Genomic DNA, 21,901 nt, shown 5'->3' with positions numbered 1-21,901 from the left:
GTTTAGCAAGGATCCCGGACACAAGTTAGATATCAACTGTATTTTTATTTATAAACTATTAGAATTTGAAATTTACAATGCCATTTACAACAGCATCAAAACTATGAAATGCTGGCAAGTGATATGATAGGCTTGTATACTGAAAACTACAAAGTATTACTGAAAGAAAAGGAAGAAGACAAAATAACTGGGCTGTTTGTGGGCTGAAAAGCTCAATATTGTTAGGATGTGAATTCTCCCCAAATTGATACACAGATTCAATGTAGTTCCAATCTAAAATACTAGCAGGTCTGTTTTCGGTAGAAATTGACAAGCTGATCCTAAATTTCATATGAAAAGCAAAGGACTCAGCACAGCCAAGATAAATAAGAAAAAGCAGAAATTTGGAGCAAATCAGATAACACTATTTCTACAACTATTCCAACCAGTGACCTCAACTTCCACCTTGAATAACTAGAAAAAGAAGAGCAAATTAAATCCAAAGGAAGCAGACAAAAGGAAACGATGAAGATTACTCTAGAGGTCAAGGAAAGGAACAGGGGTGGGTGAACTCCATGTTGAGGGTGCAGCCCAGCCCCATGGGGTATTTTGTGAAGAGTGTGCTTGGCACAGCAAACCATTCACTAGTGCTTAATGAGGAAAAAGGTACTGGAGGAGTTGAGTATCCGTATTATCCCCCTCAGCCCCTGCTGTGACCTTGCACCCACACCTTGCTACTGCTAAGTTGCTTCAGTCGTGTCTGACTCTGTGCAACCCCATAGATGGCAGCCAACTAGGCTCCCCCATCCCTGGGATTCTCCAGGCAAGAACACTGGAGTGGGTTGCCATTTCCTTCTCCAATGCGTGAAAGTGAAAAGTGAAAGTGAAGTCGCTCAGTCATGTCTGACTCTGTGACCCCATGGACTGTAGCCTACCAGGCTCCTCCATCCAAGGGATTTTCCAGGCAAGAATACTGGAGTGGGTTGCCACTGCCTTCTCCGACACCTTACACCAGAATCATAGACTTAAGCGTAGAACCTAAAAGTGTAACACTTCTACATAAAGAAAGAAAAGTTTTGAGACCGTCGGCTGGAAAAAAAATTTCTTACATATGACTCCAAAAGCAGAAAAAAATACAAATTAATAAATTTGATTTTGTCAAAACCAAATATGTCTACTTTATTCAAAAGATTGTTAAAGAAAATGAGTAAGACAAATCAAGCCAAGCCACAAAGTGGGAAAATATTTTGCAAAGCACATGGCTTATAAAGGACTTATATCCAGAACACATAAAGAATTCCCCAAACTCAATGAGACGGCAACTAGTAGTTTGACAAACAGGCAAGGATTTAGACAAACTCACCAGCAAAAGATACACAGACTAGAAATAATTACATGCAAAGATACTCAACAGTATTAGTCGTTTACTTCAGTTCAGTCACCCAGTCGTGTCTGACTCTTTGTGATCCCATGGACTGCAGCATGCCAGGCCTCCCTGTCCATCACCAACTCCCGGAGCTTACACAAACTCATGTCCGTTGAGTCGGTGATGCCACCCAACCATCTCATTCTCTGTCATCCCCTTCTCCTTCCGCCTTCAATCTTTCCCAGCATTAGGGTCTTTTCAAATGAGTCAGTTCTTCACATCAGGTGGCCAAAGTATTGGAGTTTCAGCTTCAGCATCATTCCTTCCAAAGAACACCCAGGGCTGATCTCCTTCAGAATGGACTGGTTGGATCTCCTTGCAGTCCAAGGGACTCTCAAGAGTCTTCTCCAACACCACAGTTCAAAAGCATCAATTCTTCGGCGCTCAGCTTCTTCACAGTCCAACTCTCACATCCATGCATGACCATTGGAAAAACCATAGCCTTTACTAGACAGACCTTTGTTGGCAAAATAATGTCCCTGCTTTTCAATATGCTATCTAGGTTGGTCATAACTTTTCTTCCAAGGAGTAAGCGTCTTTTAATTTCATGGCTGCAGTCACCATCTCCAAGGCAAATTGGAAGTGGTCAAACAGGAGATGGCAAGAGTGAACGCTGACATTCTAGGAATCAGCAAACTAAAATGGACTGGAATGGGTGAATTTAACTCAGATGACCATTATATCTACTACTGCGGGCAGGAATCCCTTAGAGGAAATGGAATAGCCATCATGGTCAACAAGAGTCCGAAATGCAGTACTTGGATGAAGTCTCAAAAACGACAGAATGATCTCTGTTCATTTCCAAGGCAAACCATTCAGTATCACAGTAATCCAAGTCTATGCCCCAACCAGTAACGCTGAAGAAGCTGAAGTTGAACGTTTCCATGGAGACCTACAAGACCTTTTAGAATTAACACCCCCCAAAAATGTCCTTTTCATTATAGGGTACTGGACTGCAAAAGCAGGAAGTCAAGAAACACCTGGAGTAACAGGCAAATTTGGACTTGGAATACAGAATGAAGCAGGGCAAAGGCTAATAGAGTTTTGCCAAGAGAACGCACTGGTCATAGCAAACACCCTCTTCCAACAACACAAGAGAAGACTCTACACATGGACATCACCAGATGCTCAACACCGAAATCAGATTGATTATATTTTTTGCAGCCAAAGATGGAGAAGCTCTATACAGTCAGCAAAAACAAGACCGGGAGCTGACTGTGGCTCAGAACATGAACTCCTTATTGCCAAATTCAGACTTAAATTGAAGAAAGTAGGGAAAACCACTAGACCATTCAGGTATGACCTAAATCAAATCCCTTATGATTATACAGTGGAAGTGAGAAATACATTTAAGGGACTAGATCTGATAGATGGAGTGCCTGATGAACTATGGACTGAGGTTTAAGTCATTAGGGAAATACAAATTAAAATCTCAGTGAGATAGCACTACACACCTATTAGAATGGGTAAAATTTAAAAAGCTAATCATACTAAGTATTGGAGTGGATGTAGAACTGGAACTCATACAGTGCTGGTGGGAGTGCAAATGCACAACCACCTTGGAGGAGTTTGGAAGTTTCTTCAAAAGTTAAAAAATCACACCTACATTAAGACCCAGCCATTTTACTCCTAGTTATTTGCCCAAAGGAAAAGAAATACACATCCATAACAGACTTGTACATCAACGTTCCTGGCATCTTTTCTCTAACAGCCCCAACTGGAAATAACATACTGTTGGCAAAGATTAGGGGGAATGACTCTCATAATTTCTGGTGTAGAACAAATTATAATTCCTATAAAAATTACAAATCCCATCAAAATTACAATTATCCTACACACCAAGCTGTTTATGTGTAAAATGATGTATGTATAAGGTTACTCATATAGCTCTGTCTATAATAGCAAAAGGATGGAAACTGTTCAAGTCTCTCAATTAGGGAAATACATAAAAAAAAAAAAAAAAAAAGATACTAAACGCCCTTTGCAGGGGCTGCCGAAACAGAATATTACAGACTGGGTGACTGAAACAAAATTAATTTATTTTCTTACAATTCTGGAGGCTAGAAACCCAAACTTATTAGCAGGTTTGTTTTTCCTGAGGCCTCTGTCTGACTTGTAGATAGCTACCTTCTTTGTTCCTACATTTTGTACTATATTAAAACATTGTTTTTGTAAAGTTACAAAACACAATGAATTCAACTCATCCTAAAATACCATCAATTGTGAAAAGCAATAGACCATGTGAAATTAGCACCTCCCTCCACTACATTAATCCTCCTAAAGGATTAATACAGTGTTATTACAGATACTTCTTCTAGTTATGGACTAAGACCAAAAAGGAAAGACAGACACATATTAGGGATAATCATATGTAGTGAAAAGAAAAAAAATTCCGTAATACATTTTGAAATATAGATTTAAAAAGTTTAGAAAAGAAGACTAACTGAAATTTACTTAAGAAAAAGTAGAAAAGTTTGACCTCAAACTAAAGAAAAGATTCATCAAGTATCTCTCTCCAAAGAAGATTCATACTGAGATAGTTCTATAGGTATTAATGCTATTTTAAAAGGTACATTTCTATGAAAAATAGATAAAGGAACGTGCAGCACTAAAAACTGACACCAGAACCCCGACGCCCCATCTGACGGCGGGGCCTCTTGCTGTTCTGCATTTATGTGGTCCATGTGGCCTTCACTGACTCTGAGCACCTGGGGCTGTATTGGTTGAATGAATTTGGCAGAAAATGGTGCTAGTCCACTACCAGGCCTAGTCATTCAGAAAACTAGCAGCACGCACATCCACCTTCTTAACCCTGCAGGGTCCCAAGCTGCCAGGTAAGAAGCCCAATCAGCTCACTGCAGAGAACCTCGCAAGAGGCCCACATGAAGAACAGAGGCCAAGCCATCCAAGTCAGGTCACCAGAGGAATGCAACTGCATCAGGGACCCCAAGCAAGATCTGCAGGAACTCCCAGCTGAGCCTGGCAAACCTGCAGAACTGTGAAAGTCAAGAGAGGTGTGGTTTAAAGCCATTGTGTTTGGATAGCTGTTTCATAGCAACAGATGACTGAAAACACCGACAAAGCAGACATATGTGAATACACACACACATCCATCCCCTCTTGCTAAGCGCTATAAAACAGCATCACTCAAAGTTGCAAAATTCCACAATAAAATAACAGCAAATCAAATCTTGCAGTTCAATGAATGGTTAACACACCATGGCCAAGAAGAATGTTACAAATGGACTGTAAGACAGTGCAACAGTTATATATATGTAATCGTAACTTTAGGGAGTTAAGTGAGAAACCATATATGATCATCACTCAAGTTCCAAAAGTGCACTTGGAAAAAATCATGTTTGTTAATTACCATTGTTTTACTGTGGTTTTAAATTTATTTTGAAGTTTCAGGTTGCACCGAGGGAGGCCACAAGTCTTACGAGTTTTTCCTGGAGAAGCATGGGGTAGAGAGATGAAGAAGACTGTGTCATTCAGGTTGAGTCAGGAAAAGGATAAGCTGCCAGCTATTACCAGCAGTAGTCAACATTTTTCTGAAAGTTCCAGATGACAAAATCAATGTGAAAAAGAAATGACTTTATATAGGAAAGTGGCCAAGTCATCATAATTTACTGCTTTTTAATATTTATCATCCAAAACCAGTTAGAAATTATAACAGAAAAGAAGATTCCATTCACATTAGGAACAAAAACTGGAAAGTATTTCATTGGAAAAACGCCTGAAATGGGATTGTACTTTAAATCTGTAATCGGTTAACAGTGGGCACACTGGATGGTGGCATTTAGTAGGTAAAACAGGAACTTACTTTCATTTTCTACACTGTATGTTTTCTTTTATCTTTTTAATTGTGCACTTATTACCTTTAAATAAAAAAACATGTATTTTAAAATTCTAGCCACAACTCTATAGGACCAATCAACATAAATCAATAAAACCTACAAAATTTTAATTTTTCAACCAGTATACATTTACTTCAAGTAAGAAACATACTTATTATTTTATTTTGGGAATGAATCAGAAAAGTACATCATACGGTTTATATACAGGAATGATGCTGGGCTGGCCACAGGGCAGTGGCCTTTACCGCAGGCTCCTCCTCACAGCCGACTCACATGGGCTCTGGGCTCACCTGCACGTGGTTCCACATGCTTGGAAGAGCAGAATGCAAGGGAAGTGACCACTGACGCACAGTTAAAACATCATCCATCCCATTCACTAGGGAAATTTTCCATATTGTTTATTGGCAGAGATTCAGATGAAAATCTGATCTGGCTATGAATCTATGGAAGGAATTATTTTAGGGGGTCTGTGCTTTCAATGCCCAGGGCACAGGTTCAATCTCTGGTCAGGAAACAGATCCTATGAGCCACACAGCTTGGAAAAGAATCTGCCAAGGGCTGCCTGCTGACTAAGTATTAATATGTGTGTTGTGAAAATATGCAGACCCACACCCTAGGTAGAGGCTCTCCATAGCTTGACTACTTGAGTATAATTTTAGCCACAAATATTCCCGTTTAAGAAATGCACTGCACAGAGAGTACCAGGTACTGGGTTTATCTGTATTTTAAACTTAAATGTCTCTGAGATTACTGGGCTGGTCATGGAGGGGACTGGTGGAGAAAGGCCATTGACCAGCAGGTAGGACCACCTGGTGCTTCTCTGATGCCTGTCATTTTATTGGGCAGTAGAAATTGCCCTTCACTTAGTTGATCAGCTCTTCATGTGAGTTTCTGGTCAATGTGACTCTTGGGGGGAAATTGCACAAAATTCCTTTCCTAGCCCCAATCTCAGTTTCCCTTTCCAAAATGGACATCCTGCGACACAAGCTTGCAGACAGGCACCAGCCAGACCAGCCACCACTGCTGGAAATGGGCAAAGTCCACTGTGCTCTTTAGAGACCACCAGCTCCACCTGCCCATGATTTGGAAACACAAACTTCAGAAATTCAGCTGCCTGGCTTGCACAATGCACACTTCCAGCAACAATACAAGAGGCCTCCCTATACATCCAAGTGAAACTCTTCCTCAGTGTTTAGAAGAGATGAACATGTAACAAATGTTTACTTTCATGAAACTAAAACGTACGATAGTATTTTGGGAATTGTAGAAACGTTATGATTACAGATACAACTTACTACACAAAGGGGAGAATCCCATACAATACAAAATCAAACCTCTTGCACGTTGTGAGAACAGAATGAGAAGATGGCTGTATATTAGCCGGGAAGCATTCTCTTTAAGCACAGCATCTGCTAGAACCCTGATCTTAGACTTCGCTCTAAAGCTGTGGGCAGCAGGGTAAGATGTCTGTGGAGGCTTTGTACTGCCAGAGTGCAAATTCTCTTTTGAGAACTGATACTTCAAGTACAAACATACAACATAGATTCACAAACATGTTTACCATGGACGGTAACAGAATTATATTCAGAAATGAAATAAAAAAGAAACTAACATCCAAATGAAAAGAAAAAAAAGAAACCATACTCCTCCACCAAGCATTCCTGGTTAAATAATGTCTCAATTTTAGAACCAAAAAGCAGTGGGCCTTGGGGAGGTGGAGAAGTGACTTTGGTTGGGTGCAGTCTCACACCAGGAGGGAATCTTACAGCCATCCAGCCAGGGGTCATGACAGCACGTGCTCCAGAATGCCTTGTCTAATCAGCTGCTCACACTTCCACCGAGGTAAAAAGTGCTGAGGGGTGGGGGAGGAAGAGGAATGAAGAGCATTATTTTAAATTACATGTCGTGTCATTAAAAAGCAGCAATGCATGCTGAATATTTCAAACTGCACCAGCGAAGTAGTTAAAAGCTAAGCTTATATTTGCTATTTTCATCAACTGAAATTGATGTTACTTAGAGCTGTACTAAAATCTGAATTTTATAAACAAATTCATACTTTAAATTAAATTTAAACTAAAGACTTCTGAATTCTAGTAGGTATTTTCCTTAGCGTTCGCATTTTTAGATTTATGCACAGGAAAGCCAGGTAGGTGATCTGGGCCACAGACTACAAGGGATGTGGCAACAGTTCACTAAGGCAAATGGAAGGAGTGTCTTCTCCATTAAACCTCTTGAGGATCTATGTCTGAACAGTCATTCCTTTACTAACAGTGCAACTTTTCTCCCATATTTTTCAAGGATGAAGTCTTTGTAACCTATGGATGCTGACCACACGCTGTGTGTTGAGGAAGATGGTGCCCAGCTAAAGCTCATCCTCCATGTCTCCAGAGAGCACACTGCTCTCATTCTGAGGTGGAATGGCATCTCCTGGTCTCATTCCCTCCCAAACAGCAAGGCTTAACACAGAAGGGAACATTTACTAAATTCTGGAGCAGGGAGGTGCAGGGAGTGAGGCAGGAAGACTTTTCAAGCTCACAGGTGACCAAAGAAACCTCAAAGACTAGACAGACACAGATATTTGAGTAAAAATGAAAAACAGTGCGTTAGAAAGTGCAGCGTAGAGAACTCTAGAAGGTGAACTGAAGGAGAGAGTACGGCAAGTACTCAAGGAAGCGGACGCTACTTCAGCAGCACTGTGTGCCTGACAGTTTTTCACAAACTCAAGGCCTCACGTGGGACCCATGACCAAAGAAACTCCTGCCAACCAGTCATGAAGACCCATGGGCCGAGGACTGATGTCTAACTTAACTGAATTTTTTAAGTCTTACAACTATGAAATGTAAAAAAAGAAAGAAAAAAAAAAAAACCAATGGAGTTGTTCACTGAACAGTTATTCCAATGTCTACTAAGACATTTGTTCTCATTTCTGGGCAATGGGAAACATGCCCCATAGAGTCAAGAATAAAGGACTATATGGTAGGAAAATGTTTCCCTATTAATATTTCACATTATGTGGGTGATCTATAACACAGATTTTATAGAAAACTTATTTCTGATGTGCTCAGACATGTTAGAAGCCTCTTAATGTCCACTACAGTAGCTGATGCTTTTAAGTTACCCCAGTTTTAGAGTGACACTGAGAGACCAAGTCTCATCAAGAGGAAGGCTTCTGCCCACAAACCCTAGAGCCCACACGCCACAACTACCAAACCTGTGTGCTGCCACCACAGAAGCCCGTGCACCTAGAGCCTATGGGGAGCAGGCAGTCTGACTGCACCCAGAATCCCTACATGATGTTTAAGGGTCAGCGGTATTAACCCTTTCTTACTATATGCAACGTTTGCTTAAAGTCTTTAGAAAAAGGATAAAAGAATAATTATGATAAACTTAATGCCTATGACACAAATGATCGTGGCAAGGTGATATTTATTTAGCTACTGAACATTTCCATCATTCAATACTCTTAAAAAATTTAAAGTATCCTAAGACAGTAAATACCTGGCTATTTTTTTTTAATAGCACTGAAGTACCATCCTCAACTTCAAATTCTCCGTAGTCTTTTAGACACCGCACCTGAAAAGAAAAACTGATGTTTTATAATATCTAAATTATTTTTTATTATGAAGTAACCATCAAGTATCTGGGGACTGTACATGTACCTACAGGAAGTCTTAGGCTCTGTGTGCTCCTTCTCTGTGTAGTTAGGCTTAGTATTCCTTTCTGAGGCATACTAGTGGTTCCCGTGTCCACTAGTTCCAATGTCCACTGATGGCGAGGAAGAAAACTGGCAAATCTCTGAATATATGTGTAGGTCAGCACTGACAGCAAGGAAACTGAAGGAGCTGCCAAAGAGAGTTTTGGGTTGGTTTCTCACTTTGATTTCATTTTAACAATATGTAAGATACTTAGATGGTTCTAAAGTTCAGCTCAGTTCAGTCACTCAGTTGCGTCCAACTCTTTGCGACCTCATGAATTGCAGCATGCCAGGCCTCCCTGTCCATCACCATCTCCCGGAGTTCACTCAAACTCACGTCCATCGAGTCTGTGATGCCATCCAGCCATCTCATCTTCTGTCGTCCCCTTCTCCTCCTGCCCCCAATCCCTCCCAGCATCAGAGTGTTTTCCAATGAGTCAACTCTTCGCATGAGGTGGCCAAAGTACTGGAGTTTCAGCTTTAGCATCATTCCTTCCAAAGAACACCCAGGGCTGATCTCCTTCAGAATGGACTGGTTGGATCTCCTTGCAGTCCAAGGGACTCTCAAGAGTCTTCTCCAACACCACAGTTCAAAAGCATCAATTCTTCGGCGCTCAGCTTTCTTCACAGTCCAACTCTCACATCCATACATGACCACTGGAAAAACCATAGCCTTGACTAGATGGACCTTTGTTGGCAAAGTAATGTCTCTGCTTTTCAATATGCTATCTAGATTGGTCATAACTTTTCTTCCAAGGAGTAAGCATCTTTTAAGTTCATGGCTGCAGTCACCATCTGCAGTGATTTTGGAGCCCCCAAAAATAAAGTCTGACACTGTTTCCACTGTTTCCCCATCTATTTGCCATGAAGTGATGGGACCAGATGCCATGATCTTCGTTTTCTGAATGTTGAGCTTTAAGCCAACTTTTTCACTCTCCTCTTTCACTTTCATCAAGAGGCTTTTTAGTTACTCTTCATTTTCTGCCATAAGGGTGGTGTCATCTGCATATCTGAGGTTATTGATATTTCTCCCGGCAGTCTTGATTCCAGCTTGTACTTCTTCCAGCCCAGCGTTTCTCATGATGTACTCTGCATGTAAGTTAAATAAGCAAGGTGACAATATACAGCCTTGACGTACTCCTTTTCCTATTTGGAACCAGTCTGTTGTTCCATGTCCAGTTCTAACTGTTGCTTCCTGACCTGCACACAGGTTTCTTACGAGGCAGGTCAGGTGGTCTGGTATTCCCATCTCTTTCAGAATTTTCCACAGTTTATTGTGATCCACACAGTCAAAGGCTTTGGCATAGTCAATAAAGCAGAAATAGATGTTTTTCTGGAACTCTCCTGCTTTTTCCATGATCCAGCGGATGTTGGCAATTTGATCTCTGGTTCCTCTGCCTTTTCTAAAACCAGCTTGAACATCAGGAAGTTCACGGTTCACGTATTGCTGAAGCCTGGCTTAGAGAATTTTGAGCATTACTTTACTAGCGTATGAGATGAGTGCAATTGTGCGGTAGTTTGAGCATTCTTTGGCATTGCCTTTCTTTGGGATTGGAATGAAAACTGACCTTTTCCAGTCCTGTGGCCACTGCTGAGTTTTCCAAACTTTTAAAACAGGTACAGCCAAAAATTTTTAGCTGTTCAGTCCTGTTCCCACCACCACCTACAGGTAAAAGTTTTGGCTTGGGTTTATGTTTCCTCTCATTTGTTTTTTGCGCTTCTCTAATATTGATTTTTTTCCCCCCACAAACAAGATTTGTGTCAACTCTGCATTGTCAGATAGCAGGATTTTTTAGCAAAAAAATATGTATATAATGCTAACATGTACTCAATAGACTAGTGTAAGCATAACTTTTACATGCACTGGGAAACCAAAAGATTTGTGTGACATGTTTTAGTGAATATTTGCTTTATTGTGAGTCAGAAACCAAACCTATGGTGTCTCCAAGGTATGCCTATATACACTAGTGTATATTCATATGCCCCCCTCCCTTGGACAAAAGTCAGCACACTCTATGCATCAAAGAAACACTCATTTTTTAAAAGGTGTACTTACTTCTATATATAGGCTTTTTGGGGGTTTCATATCCTGTGTGATGTCCAAACCTTCGTCTCCTCCCAATGACCTCATGTAGGTAGCAAGGGACTTTTTATAACGATTGAACCAGTCCATCTGGAAACATAAAGATGGCCATTTGACAAAGCTGTAAGAAAATAAATCTGTAGAAACTGTACACTAAACCTTTCAAAAACACCACACATGCCCACATGCATTTTTACTATGACCATTCATTCAAACTACAAATATTATTGATTGCCTATTATGAACCAGGCACTGGTACCGAGAACAGTAGGTATTGGTCATTCTGCATATTGGTACCTACAAATGCAGAATGATATACCACTTTCAAGGACTGGACAATTCAGTATTATAATAATGTTAACTGATCTATAGATCCAAGTCATTCTCAATCAAAACTCCAATTGTTTTAAAAAAATCGAACTTGACAAAGGAGTCTGAAATTTGCATGGAAATGCAAAAAGCCAAAAATAGTCAAGACACTTGAAAAAAGAAGAACAAAATGGGAAAACTTACTTAAGAAGTATTACAAACTTACATTCAAGCAGTATCAAATCAGTACAAGGACAAATAGACTAAAAGAAAGCCCCCCACAGACATGCAACTTGGCTCATACATTATTCACAAAAATCTATTCCAGTACTGTAGATCTTTGTGAAAGATAAAACAAGATAACTCCAAAAAGACTGTACAGAAAAACATCCTCATAACCTTCACTAGTAAAGTGTGTGCGTGCATACATATACACGAACACCCCTCCCTCAGGTTTAATACTTTGCCAGAATGACTCTCAGGACCCAGGAAAGCACTGTCCTGACATTCACTGTTGTACTGTAGTGAAAGGAATACAAATTAGAACCAGCCAAAGGAAGAGACACCTAGGGTGAAGTCTAGGAGAGTCCCAGATGTGAAGCTTTGATGCAACCCACTCCAGTACTCTTGCCTGGAAAATCCCATGGACAGAGGAGCCTGGTAGGCTGCAGTCCATGGGGTCGCCAAGGGCATGACTGAGTGACTTTACTTTCACTTTTCACGCACTGGAGAAGGAAATGGCAACCCACTCCAGTGTTCTTGCCTGGAGAATCCCAGGGACGGAGGAGCCTAGTGGGCTGCCGTCTATGGGGTCATACAGAGTCGGACACGACTGAGGTGACTTAGCAGCAGCAGCACCCTGAGGGATCAGGACACACCACCCTCTGGGCACACTGATGTGGAACAATGCACACGATGTTGTGTCAACCAGGGAAGCTTACACAACTCTGGAGTGTCATGACATAGGCTGCACTGATTGATCAAACCATGATGCAATGAATCACAGGTGATGGAGCCCTCCTTCTAGCTCCCCTCTTCTCTCTGCAATGATATCAAGAGGCTAAAAGCCTCAAACCTGAGGGGAGAATGGGAACCTCTGAATTTGTAGCCAGTTGGTCAGAAGGGAGAGTGTCCCTGGGAACCCCCAAACACGGCTGGCGTCTGAAGTGAGGGCAGTCTTAACCTATGAAGTTTGGTCTAACTAGGTAGTTAGTGTCCGAAGTCACTGCAGCAGATGCTATGACCTTCACTTTGTAAATGAGGGAATTTGGCACAGGGAGGGATGGAGTCACCTGCCTAGGATCTCAAAGAAATACAGCCAAGGTTTCTACATGAGTTTGCTTGCCTTCAACCCTGTGTCCTTAAATATTGTGCCTCAGTGACTGGATAAATCAAGAATTCATCACACATTCACAAAGATAAGCAAAGTACGTGTGTGCGTGCGGAGTCTCTTCAGTCGTGTCCAATTCTCTGTGACTCTATGGACTGTAGCCTGCCAAGGTCCTCCATCTGTGGGATTATCCAGGCAAGAATACTGGAGTGGGTTGCCAGGCCCTCCTCCAGGGGATCTTCCCGACCCAAGGATAGAACTCACATCATTTAACGTCTCCTGCACTGGCAGGCAAGTTCTTTACAAGCGCCACCTGGGAAGCCCCAAGCAAAGTATGTACACACACATATTTTATGAAAAACCTCCAAATAATAATGCCAGTTTTAAATCCTACTGATGGATCACTAGCAGCTAATATAACGGGACCCTTTATTTTGTTAAGTAATAGTAGTTTTCCATACAGCATTTAGAATTACTCCTACCATTCTCAAACAGACCAAAAACTACTGAAAAGCAAATGTTAAAACAAGAAGACAAATACTATAAATACTATTACAAAACAATGCCAGGGGGCTTCCCTCATAGCTCAGTTGGTAAAGAATCTGCCTGCAATGCAGGAGACCCAGGTTCGATTCCTGGGTTGGCAAGATCCTCTGGAGAAGGAACTGGCAACCCACTGCAGTATTCTTGCCTAGAGAATCCTCATGGACAGAGGAGGCTGGCGGGCTACAGTCCACGGGATCACAAGAGTCAGACACGACTTAGCGACTAAACCACCACAAACAATGCCAGAAGCTCAGCCAGTTTCTGAATTTACAAATTTGAATAAGAACGCTAACTTACTTCTTCAGCAGACATGTGAAATCGTAAAGCACTTGGCAAGACACTGCCATATTCCCACCTGAGTGCTCTAATCCGAAGCAGCCGGTCATACCTAGAACATTAATATGGTATTGGATCAGAAGCTGTCTTGATCAGGAGAGGCTTAAGACTCAGACACCAGAAGGTAACATGTGGACTTTGATTTGATTCCAGAGGCAAACAAACCACTGTAAGAGGACACCTTTGGGACAATGTGGAAAATAAGAATAGACTGGATGGATGCTGTGAAGGTATGTTCACTGCTCTAGGTGTGAGAATTATACAGAGGTCATGTGAGAAAAGGCCCCAAAGGCCCTTATTTCTCAAAGATGCATACGAAACTATTCAGTGGTAAAATGTCTAATGTTTAGCATAGACACATAAAAAAAGATGAAGCAATTATGGCAAAATGTTAAGAACTGTGACCTATATGATGGCTCCATGGGGGGTTGTAATATTATTCCCTAGTTTTAAGAATACTGTAATTTTCCATAATAAAAAACGTTTAAGTGGAAAGAGAAAATTCAGAATGTTCATAAAAGAGAGACACCTCTAAGAATTTCTGATACCCTCTTGGATGGGAACCCTCCATTGCTCCCTGCCACCCCCGCAAACACAGAGACGCTCACAGGTAGGCTACAGTGCAGCGCTGATTTCTTAGCAAAGAACAGTGTCGAAACTTGATGGTTGGTATCAAATCACCTCGTCCACTTGACTTTGCTTCATTCCTGGTAAAACATTTAAGGAAAAGACTGTCTACTGAGTACAGGTTAAATTTTCAAAGTCAGCTAACAACTAACTCCATACTTGTTTTTAGCCATTTATGTCAGTAGTTAACCTACCTAAATAGTACCTGCCTCCACATTGGAGCTTTTGCTAACAGAATAAAACAGAAAAGAGCCAGGGAATTCCCTGGTGGTCCAGTGGTTAAGACACTGCACTTTGACTGCCGAGGGCACAGGTTCAGTCCCTGGTCAGGCAACTAAGATCCTGCAAGCTGTGTGGACAAACTTAAATTCTTTAAAAAAAAAAAAAATTTAAAAATACCTAACTAATTTGCCTAGGATCATACTCCCATTGTTTTGTTTAGCCATGTGGCACATTGTGTTTTGCACACGGATTAATTTCCATTGTCTCCAAAAGACAACTTTTTGCCTCACTTTTTAGAATCCCTTTTTCATGCTGGGACAGGAGATCAAGTATCATGGGGCATAAGGTTATGGCCTCACATCATGTTCTCATCCTACGTTAGATTTATTCTCCATGTTGCTTATAGTGTGCTCTTGATTATAATGAAATAGCACAAATAAAATATACCCAACTTAATGTCAAAGTACTTGATTAAGTACACAAGAACTTCCTTAAAAAAGTTACATTTCCAAATGAGCAATTAAATAGGAATATATTACTTCTGACAAAGAATTTTAAGCAGAAACTGGTAATAGTGACTGTCCTGCCCAGAACCAAACTAGGAGGATAGGGCACAGAATTTTGGGGGATCATTAATTTCCCAATGGTATGAATATAGGAAAGTCATTCCCTTACTGGACCAAGGCCTGTTCAGTTACCTCCTAAATAGGTCTGTAAACTGTTCTCTTTTTCCCTAGTCTGGCTCACCCTTTTTATCACCTACATGACCACCATATTCCCTCTCAGTCCCACCATCCACTGTCCACATGGCAGCCAGGGTGATTGTTAGAACACAAACATGCCACCACCTCCCCTACATGCTTAAAAATCTCACCTGGTGTTGCCTTTGCCTGCTCACTAAGTTTCAGCCACACTGGCCTTTGGTAATGATCAGGTCCCTGAGCATCCCACCCTCTTTCATGACTCAGGGCCTTTGTACATGCTATTTCTTCCAACTAGAAATGCTCTGTGCCCACAATTACTTCCTCACTAAAACCTACTTATTCAGGCTCCAGCTGAAGTGTCTCTTCCTTGGAGACAATTTCCAGGATTTCTCAATCTACTAATATTTTCAGTGCATTACTCTCTTCACAGCATTTTCCTTTACAGCTGGTAGTTCCACCTGGTTTACCTCTTTCTATGGTATCAAATCCTTCCAAATCCTCATTCTCATAAAGTGAGATAAGGACTCTAAAGTCAAATGCTCCTCCACCCATCCAAGAAATAGTTCTTGATCTTCAACTATGTTTGCACTTTAGGGTCCTTCACACAGAGGGAGAAAATTTTGGTTTTACCCTCTTCATTTCTGCTGTTTACAATTGAAACACCAGAGCCCTTTATCAGCTCATAACTGTTGAGTGCATATCTGTTGCATGAACAAATGAATGACTTGGGAACCTGAGTTCAGGACTTTCCATTTCCCTTACATTTACTGCAGACCTCTTGCACACCAGTTCCTCGTTCATCGGTATCTATCATTAAACACAGTCACTGCAAAGTGTTTCTACTCTTCTATGTAATCCACAAACCTTAACAACACGCTACTGATTTCTATGTCTAACTAACTGATGAAAACACCACCTAACAAGGGCAAGGATGAAATCTCATGTTGCAGACAGACTTCTCTCCAGGTTGAGCTCTCAATAACTCATTTTTCCTCCAGCAGTCAGTACTCTTGCATCTTATTTTTCACCCAGTCACAGGATCCTCTGAAGTCTGTTGTTCAGCCCAGATTCTCCACTGTGCCAACTACCATGGTTGGCTCTAAATAGTCTGCAACTCCAGAACCCTTTAACCTACCACGCTGTAACGTTCTGCAGCACGAATTCCCAGGGGATTTCACTCAAGCTTTTGGAAGTCACTGCTGCTCCTGCTGAATTTGCAAACTGCCTGTTCTCCCTTTAAACCAGTAAGGCCTCACCTGATGGAAACAACACACTTCACTTGTTAGGTCTGTTACTTGCTCCTGTCTCATCTCTTTTGGATCCACCCTAAATCCTTTCAAGTCACACCAGTCAAACAGTAACTATTTATCAAACACCTACCATGTGCCAAGCTCTATTTGGTCCCTATAGACATAACAATCATTAACACAAATCCTACTTCTGTATAGCTAGGGTATGATCAGGGTCACAGAGAATTAAAAAAACCAAATCATATCTTTTTAGATATGAATATTAAGATGATCTGACTTCAACATTGTATTTCTTAAATTCTTTTAAAATATCAAGCTTACCAACTTACACATCAGATTGGTTTTGCTCGTATAAAGCTTTCATCTCCTCCAGAACTTGCCTCAGTCCATCTTCCTGGAACACATAAAATTACACTCATTAATTCCCCCACCAAGTTTGTAGCAATACTTTATGCTTATGTACCTTATGAAAAACCAATAGTCCTTCCACACCTACTAAGATGGCTATAATAGCAAGTGTTGGAGAGGATGGGGAGAAACTAGAACCCTTCTACAATGCAGGTTGGAATGCAAAATGGTACAGCCCTATAGAAAACAGCCGTGTGGGTCCACAAAAAGTTAAATTTAGAATTACCACATTATCCAGCAATTCCTCTTCTAGGTATACACTCAAGAAAACTGCAAACTTAAGTTCATACAAAAACTTATGCACAAATATGCAGAGCAGCATTATTCATAACAGCCAAAAAGTGGAAACAATCCAAATGTCCAATTGATGAACAGATAAGCCAAAACGGTATGTCCATTCAATGGAATATTCCTCAGTCAAAAAAAGAAATGCTGATACACATGACAACATGAACTTCGAAAACACTGCTTAGTGAAATAAGCCAGACAGAAAAGGACAAATACTGTGTGATTCCACTTATCTGAAATGTCTAGAATAGGCAAACTCATAGAAACAAAGTAGATTAGAGGTTACCAGGCTGAGGGGGAAGGAGTGGGGAGTTACTGCTTAAAGGCTATAGTTTATTTGGGGTTATGAAAAAGCTTTGGAAATAGGGGTGATAGCTTTGGAAACATAATTAATAACATAATTAATGCCACTGAAATGTACACAGAAAAATGGTTAGAAATGGCAAAGTTTAAGTTATGTATCATTTACCACAATTAAAAAAAAAAAAAAAAAAAAAAAGGAATGAATTGCCAACAAAATACACAGTCAACAGACTGGGCTGAGAAGTCAGACAGAAAGGAGTATATACTGTATGCTTCTAACTGGCCCGGTACAGAAAAGTTTGCAATTCCTGGCATGCTGACTCCAGAAATACAATAAAAAAGACAAATATAATCTGTAGGGGAAGGAAAATCCTTGGTTGCCTAGGGCTGCAGATGGGAGGTAGCTAGTGCCACAAGAGAAAAGGGAATCCTTGGGATAGCAGAAATCTTGGTTGGGTTGCTGGTTACAAGGATTGTATACATTTGTCAAAACTCAAAGATCTATTAAAATGTGTACTGTATTATATATAAATTATACCTCAGTAAAACTAATGACAAAAAACCAACAGTCTACAGAAGTAATAACACATGACAAAAGCATGTAAATAACTTATTATTTATTGGAAAAGAATCTTAAAAGGTTATTACCCAAAAAACCCCCCAAAAACCTACACACTGCTAGGATAGAAAACAGAAAGGTCAGAGGAGTTTTTCTGCTACCTACTTGGGCAAATTTCTAAAAAACTTCCCTTGGAAGGATAAAAACATTAGAATTATAAAATTCATAAATGTTATACAATGTCTGTCAAAAAGCAACCCCTACACCTGAAACACTGTAAATAAACTACATTTCAATTAAAATTTTTACACACACACACACACAAAACCCAATAATTCTATAACAATGACAACCAAACACACACACACACACACACACACACAAAACCTCCATACAAAACAGCGATAAGCAACCCATCTACTTTCAGAGCCAAAATATATGCATTAGCAAAAATGTTTTAGCACTACTGGTGTAATTACAAAATTACACTACCTAACCCTGCTTGAATGTAAGAAATCATTTCTAATGAAAAATGAAAGCATGACTTCTACTTTTTCTTTCATCAACTGGTTAAAAAGATATCATGGAAAAGTCTGATTTACTAGAATTCAGTTAAATATTCCTTTTATCACAAATATTATTTTAAGGAACAGCTGAAACTCTTGCACAATTAGGAAATCGGCAGGTATACAAAAGACAAGCATGAAATAAACTTGTAAAGATAAAACCAAGTTCTCAGATTTAAAATTTTATTTCTTTTTTTAAGACTTAGATTTTTAAAATTTACACTGGGAGTGGCATCATTTTGTGCTCCCACCTCCAGCTGTAAGCCTCTGGGAACTCAAGATAATTTTCCTAAAGTGTCAAATGATTATCAGTTCTGCATATCCAAAGTGCATCATTCCAGTTTGTCAAACACAGCACCTAACCATGAGGGATTCTGGGATAAACAAGGCAGAGTCCCTGCTCTAAACCAGCTACCATCTGCTGGGGAGGAATGATTCTCAAAAGCATGTGTTGGTCAAGGGTGTTAGGGGTCAATCAGATCAAGATCAATTCTTAGTCTAACCCAGCTAAGCTGTCCCAGTGGCCAGTCCCCAAAGGCAGGCACGACTGCAAGAAAAGGTGCAGTCTAAGACCCAGAAAAGCCAGGATTTTACACTTCTAAGAAACCAACACTTAAAATCTGAGCGAAAAAGACAGCTGGACTATCAGTCTGAAAAGCCAGCACCTGTGGGAAGTCTCTGCGCCTTTGGGCTGGTTCCTTCCTATGTCTTCCCACACCCCTCTCAAACATCTGGCTTAAAACTCAGCATTCATAAAACTAAGATCATGGTACCTGGTCTCATAACTTCATGGCAAACAGATGGAAAAAAAATGGAATCAGGGGCAGAATTTATCTTCTTGGGCTCCTAAGTCACTGCAGATGGTGACTGCAGCCATGAAATTAAAAGACCCTTGCTCCTTGGAAGAAAAGCTATGACAAGCCTATAGAGCGTTTTAAAAAGCAGAGGCACCACTTTGCAGACAAAGGGCCCTATAGTCAAAGCTACGGTTTTTCCAGTAGTCATGTACGGATATGAGAGTTGGACCATAAAGGAGGCTGAGCACCCAAGAACTGATGCTTTTCAATTTTGGTGCTAGAGAAGACTCTTGAGAGTCCCTTGGGCAGCAAGGAAATCAAACCAGTCAATCCTAAAGGAAATCAACCCTGTATATTCCTTGGAAGGAATAATGCCGATGCTGAAGCTCCAATACTTTGGCCACCTGATGTAAAGAGCTGATTCATTGGAAAAGACCCTGATGCTGGGAAAGATTGAGGGTACGACGAAAGAGAAGGGGGCTACAGAGGGTGAAATGGTTGGATGACATAACTGACCCAATGGACATGAATTTGAGCAAAGTCAGGGAGACAGTGAAGGACAGGGAAGCCTGGCCTGCTGCAGTCCATGGGGTCACAAATACTGGGGCATGACTTACGGACTGAACAACAGCAACAACAACCCCTCTGCGTTCTGTGTCTCCAGTGAACCTCCCGCTGTGGTCTCCTTTTTAGATAAGGTAACTGCCTGAAGTTGCAAGAATAACAGACTGGAAATCTGTTCAAGAAAACTGTTCAAGTTGAGGCTCCGCTTCCAACACGCCCCAAGTTCAGACAAGCCCTTTAACTTGATCCTTAATTCCAGCAGCTCAGTTTCCCCATTTGTTAAATAACCCAAGGTCAGACTAACTGCTCTTGATTGTTCAAAACTCACCTTACCCAGAAGCTCTTCTGCTGACCGCCAGATGTTTACTCTGCTACCTGAGTGAAGCCTCCAGAGGCGACGGTCTCTCCACTCCCCGGCTACTCCTCTCACCTCCACCCCTGTCCTCGTACCTACCAGTCCTGTCGTCTTAGGACACGGTGTTCAGGGCCCCCCGACCGGGCTGTGGACCACATCCATTCTCTTCTGTGGTCTATTTATAACCCACTCAGAACCAGTCTTTCTTCTATCCGGTCCATTCCCCAAAGTGCTGCGACAGCTATCAAAACACAGAGTAATCCCGTCGCTCCTCTGAAATGCCTTGTAGTGACGAGCAAACCTCCCGGCCCCGGAGCCCCCTTGCTGCCCGCCCTTCCCCGGCGGGGAGGGGAGGGGATTTGCACGGCCGGCTCCCCGGTGGGGCTACACTCACTGCAGCCCTCAGGGCGCGGCCCTAACGCCCGGGCTACGCCGGTCCACACCTTCCCGGTGTAACTCACACCTGAACTCTAGCACCCCGTTTCCCGATCTCTCTGCGCCTCACCGGGGCGAGACGCCCACCGCCCAGCCCGCGCGCACCGCAGCTACGAGGACGCCGGCGGCGGCGGCGGGAGACCAGGGCGGGGGTCGGGGGCGCGAGGAGAGTGGCGGCAACCCCTGCGCTCGCGGGAAGCCACCAAAACCGACCTGCCCACGACCTTCCCACAACCATGGAGGGGAACCACAGGCACACCCGCCATCCCGCTCCGGGTTGTGCAGCCCGAGAAGAGCCCTGGGGAGGACCCCGCCCTCACGTTGAAAGCAGGCAGCCTTCCCTCGGCCGCGCGGTGCAGCTCCCGGACCAGCTCCATGGCCTTCTCGCAGAACATGGCCCAGGCACCGGGCCCTTTGGACCACAGGCTCTCAGCCAAAGTGCCACCTCACTATTTCCTACTGCTTCGGCTCCTATTGTTCTTAGGCGCGCGCAGTGCCGACCCCGCCTCCGCCCCGTTTTGGCGCCAAAATGGCGACTAATAGGAGAACACTGCCGGCCTCCGGGCTACGGTGGCCGCCAGGGGACATTTGCCTCCGCGGTACAGCCGCAGTGCGGCAGAGCGTCTCCCTGGGGCGGTTGCGGGCCTCAGTCCGGCTTCAGCCCCACCCAGCTGTCCAGGCCTCGGTCCAAGCTCAGGCTGAGCGGCAGGACAGCTCTCACGCTGCCCAACTCGGGATGGGCGCACGCTCGATCGTCCGTTGGATTCAGTCATTCTCATTTTGGTTGACAGTGTGCGTACCTTGAGGTCTAGAAGGCAGGCCCGGAAAAGGTGGGCATTGATGTTGGGACCCAGCGTTGCGTTCTGTTCGGTTTTGTAGTGTGGGTTTTTTTGTGTTTTAACAAAGGGAAAACAACTTTTATTCGGTAGCTCTTGTGTGCTAGGCCTAGACTGTGACATTCTTCACGTAATTTTCATGGTTAGCCCTAACGTGGTGGTGAAGATTCTTGGCGCTGAGTAGGAAATGGAAGTTAGACAACTTGCCCAGGGTCACACAGTTCATAAAGGGACAGACCCTGTATTTCAGTCTTCCACTCTACAGCATCACCTTTGATATTGAACCTGTCATTTAAATACGTGTAAATTAACTCACGAGGTGGGAGAGGGGATTATTGCCCTGGATTAATATGAATACACATAGCCATATTCTCACCTGCGTGATTATGGAAATTTGCATATCCACACAGAATCAAAGGTGGGAATT

General features: G+C 42.2%; 2 protein-coding genes across 4 annotated transcripts in view; one reads left to right on the top strand and one right to left on the bottom strand.

Moving 5' to 3' along the window:
* Positions 1-8,767, top strand: part of PCMTD2 (protein-L-isoaspartate (D-aspartate) O-methyltransferase domain containing 2) — a 66,962-nt gene extending 58,195 nt beyond the window's left edge. For both annotated transcript variants that reach the window (XM_061436792.1, XM_061436793.1), the window contains exon 6: positions 7,561-8,767. In XM_061436792.1, coding sequence (XP_061292776.1) covers positions 7,561-7,565 — 5 coding nt within the window. In that variant the 3' untranslated portion in view covers positions 7,566-8,767. The remainder of the gene's footprint in view (positions 1-7,560) is intronic.
* GINS1 (GINS complex subunit 1) lies at positions 6,957-21,168 on the bottom strand. 2 transcript variants are annotated; one of them, XM_061436795.1, is made up of 8 exons: positions 20,959-21,168; positions 20,177-20,444; positions 16,693-16,757; positions 14,169-14,267; positions 13,522-13,612; positions 11,013-11,129; positions 8,761-8,835; positions 6,957-7,114 (listed from the first exon to the last, which is right to left on the bottom strand). In XM_061436795.1, the coding sequence occupies exons 3-8, from the start codon at positions 16,725-16,727 to the stop codon at positions 7,046-7,048; spliced, it is 486 nt and encodes a 161-aa protein (XP_061292779.1). In that variant the 5' UTR covers positions 16,728-16,757; positions 20,177-20,444; positions 20,959-21,168; the 3' UTR covers positions 6,957-7,045. The 2 variants fall into 2 exon arrangements, with proteins under 2 accessions (XP_061292779.1, XP_061292778.1); XM_061436794.1 differs by lacking the exon at positions 20,177-20,444 and having other exon boundaries at positions 20,959-21,167.
* Positions 21,169-21,901: the final 733 nt, after the last annotated feature.

This window comes from Bos javanicus, chromosome 13 (assembly GCF_032452875.1).
Source record: "Bos javanicus breed banteng chromosome 13, ARS-OSU_banteng_1.0, whole genome shotgun sequence".
Taxonomy (NCBI): domain Eukaryota; kingdom Metazoa; phylum Chordata; class Mammalia; order Artiodactyla; family Bovidae; genus Bos; species Bos javanicus.
Note: the sequence above shows the minus strand (reverse complement) of the source record. Positions and strands in the feature narration are given on the sequence as shown.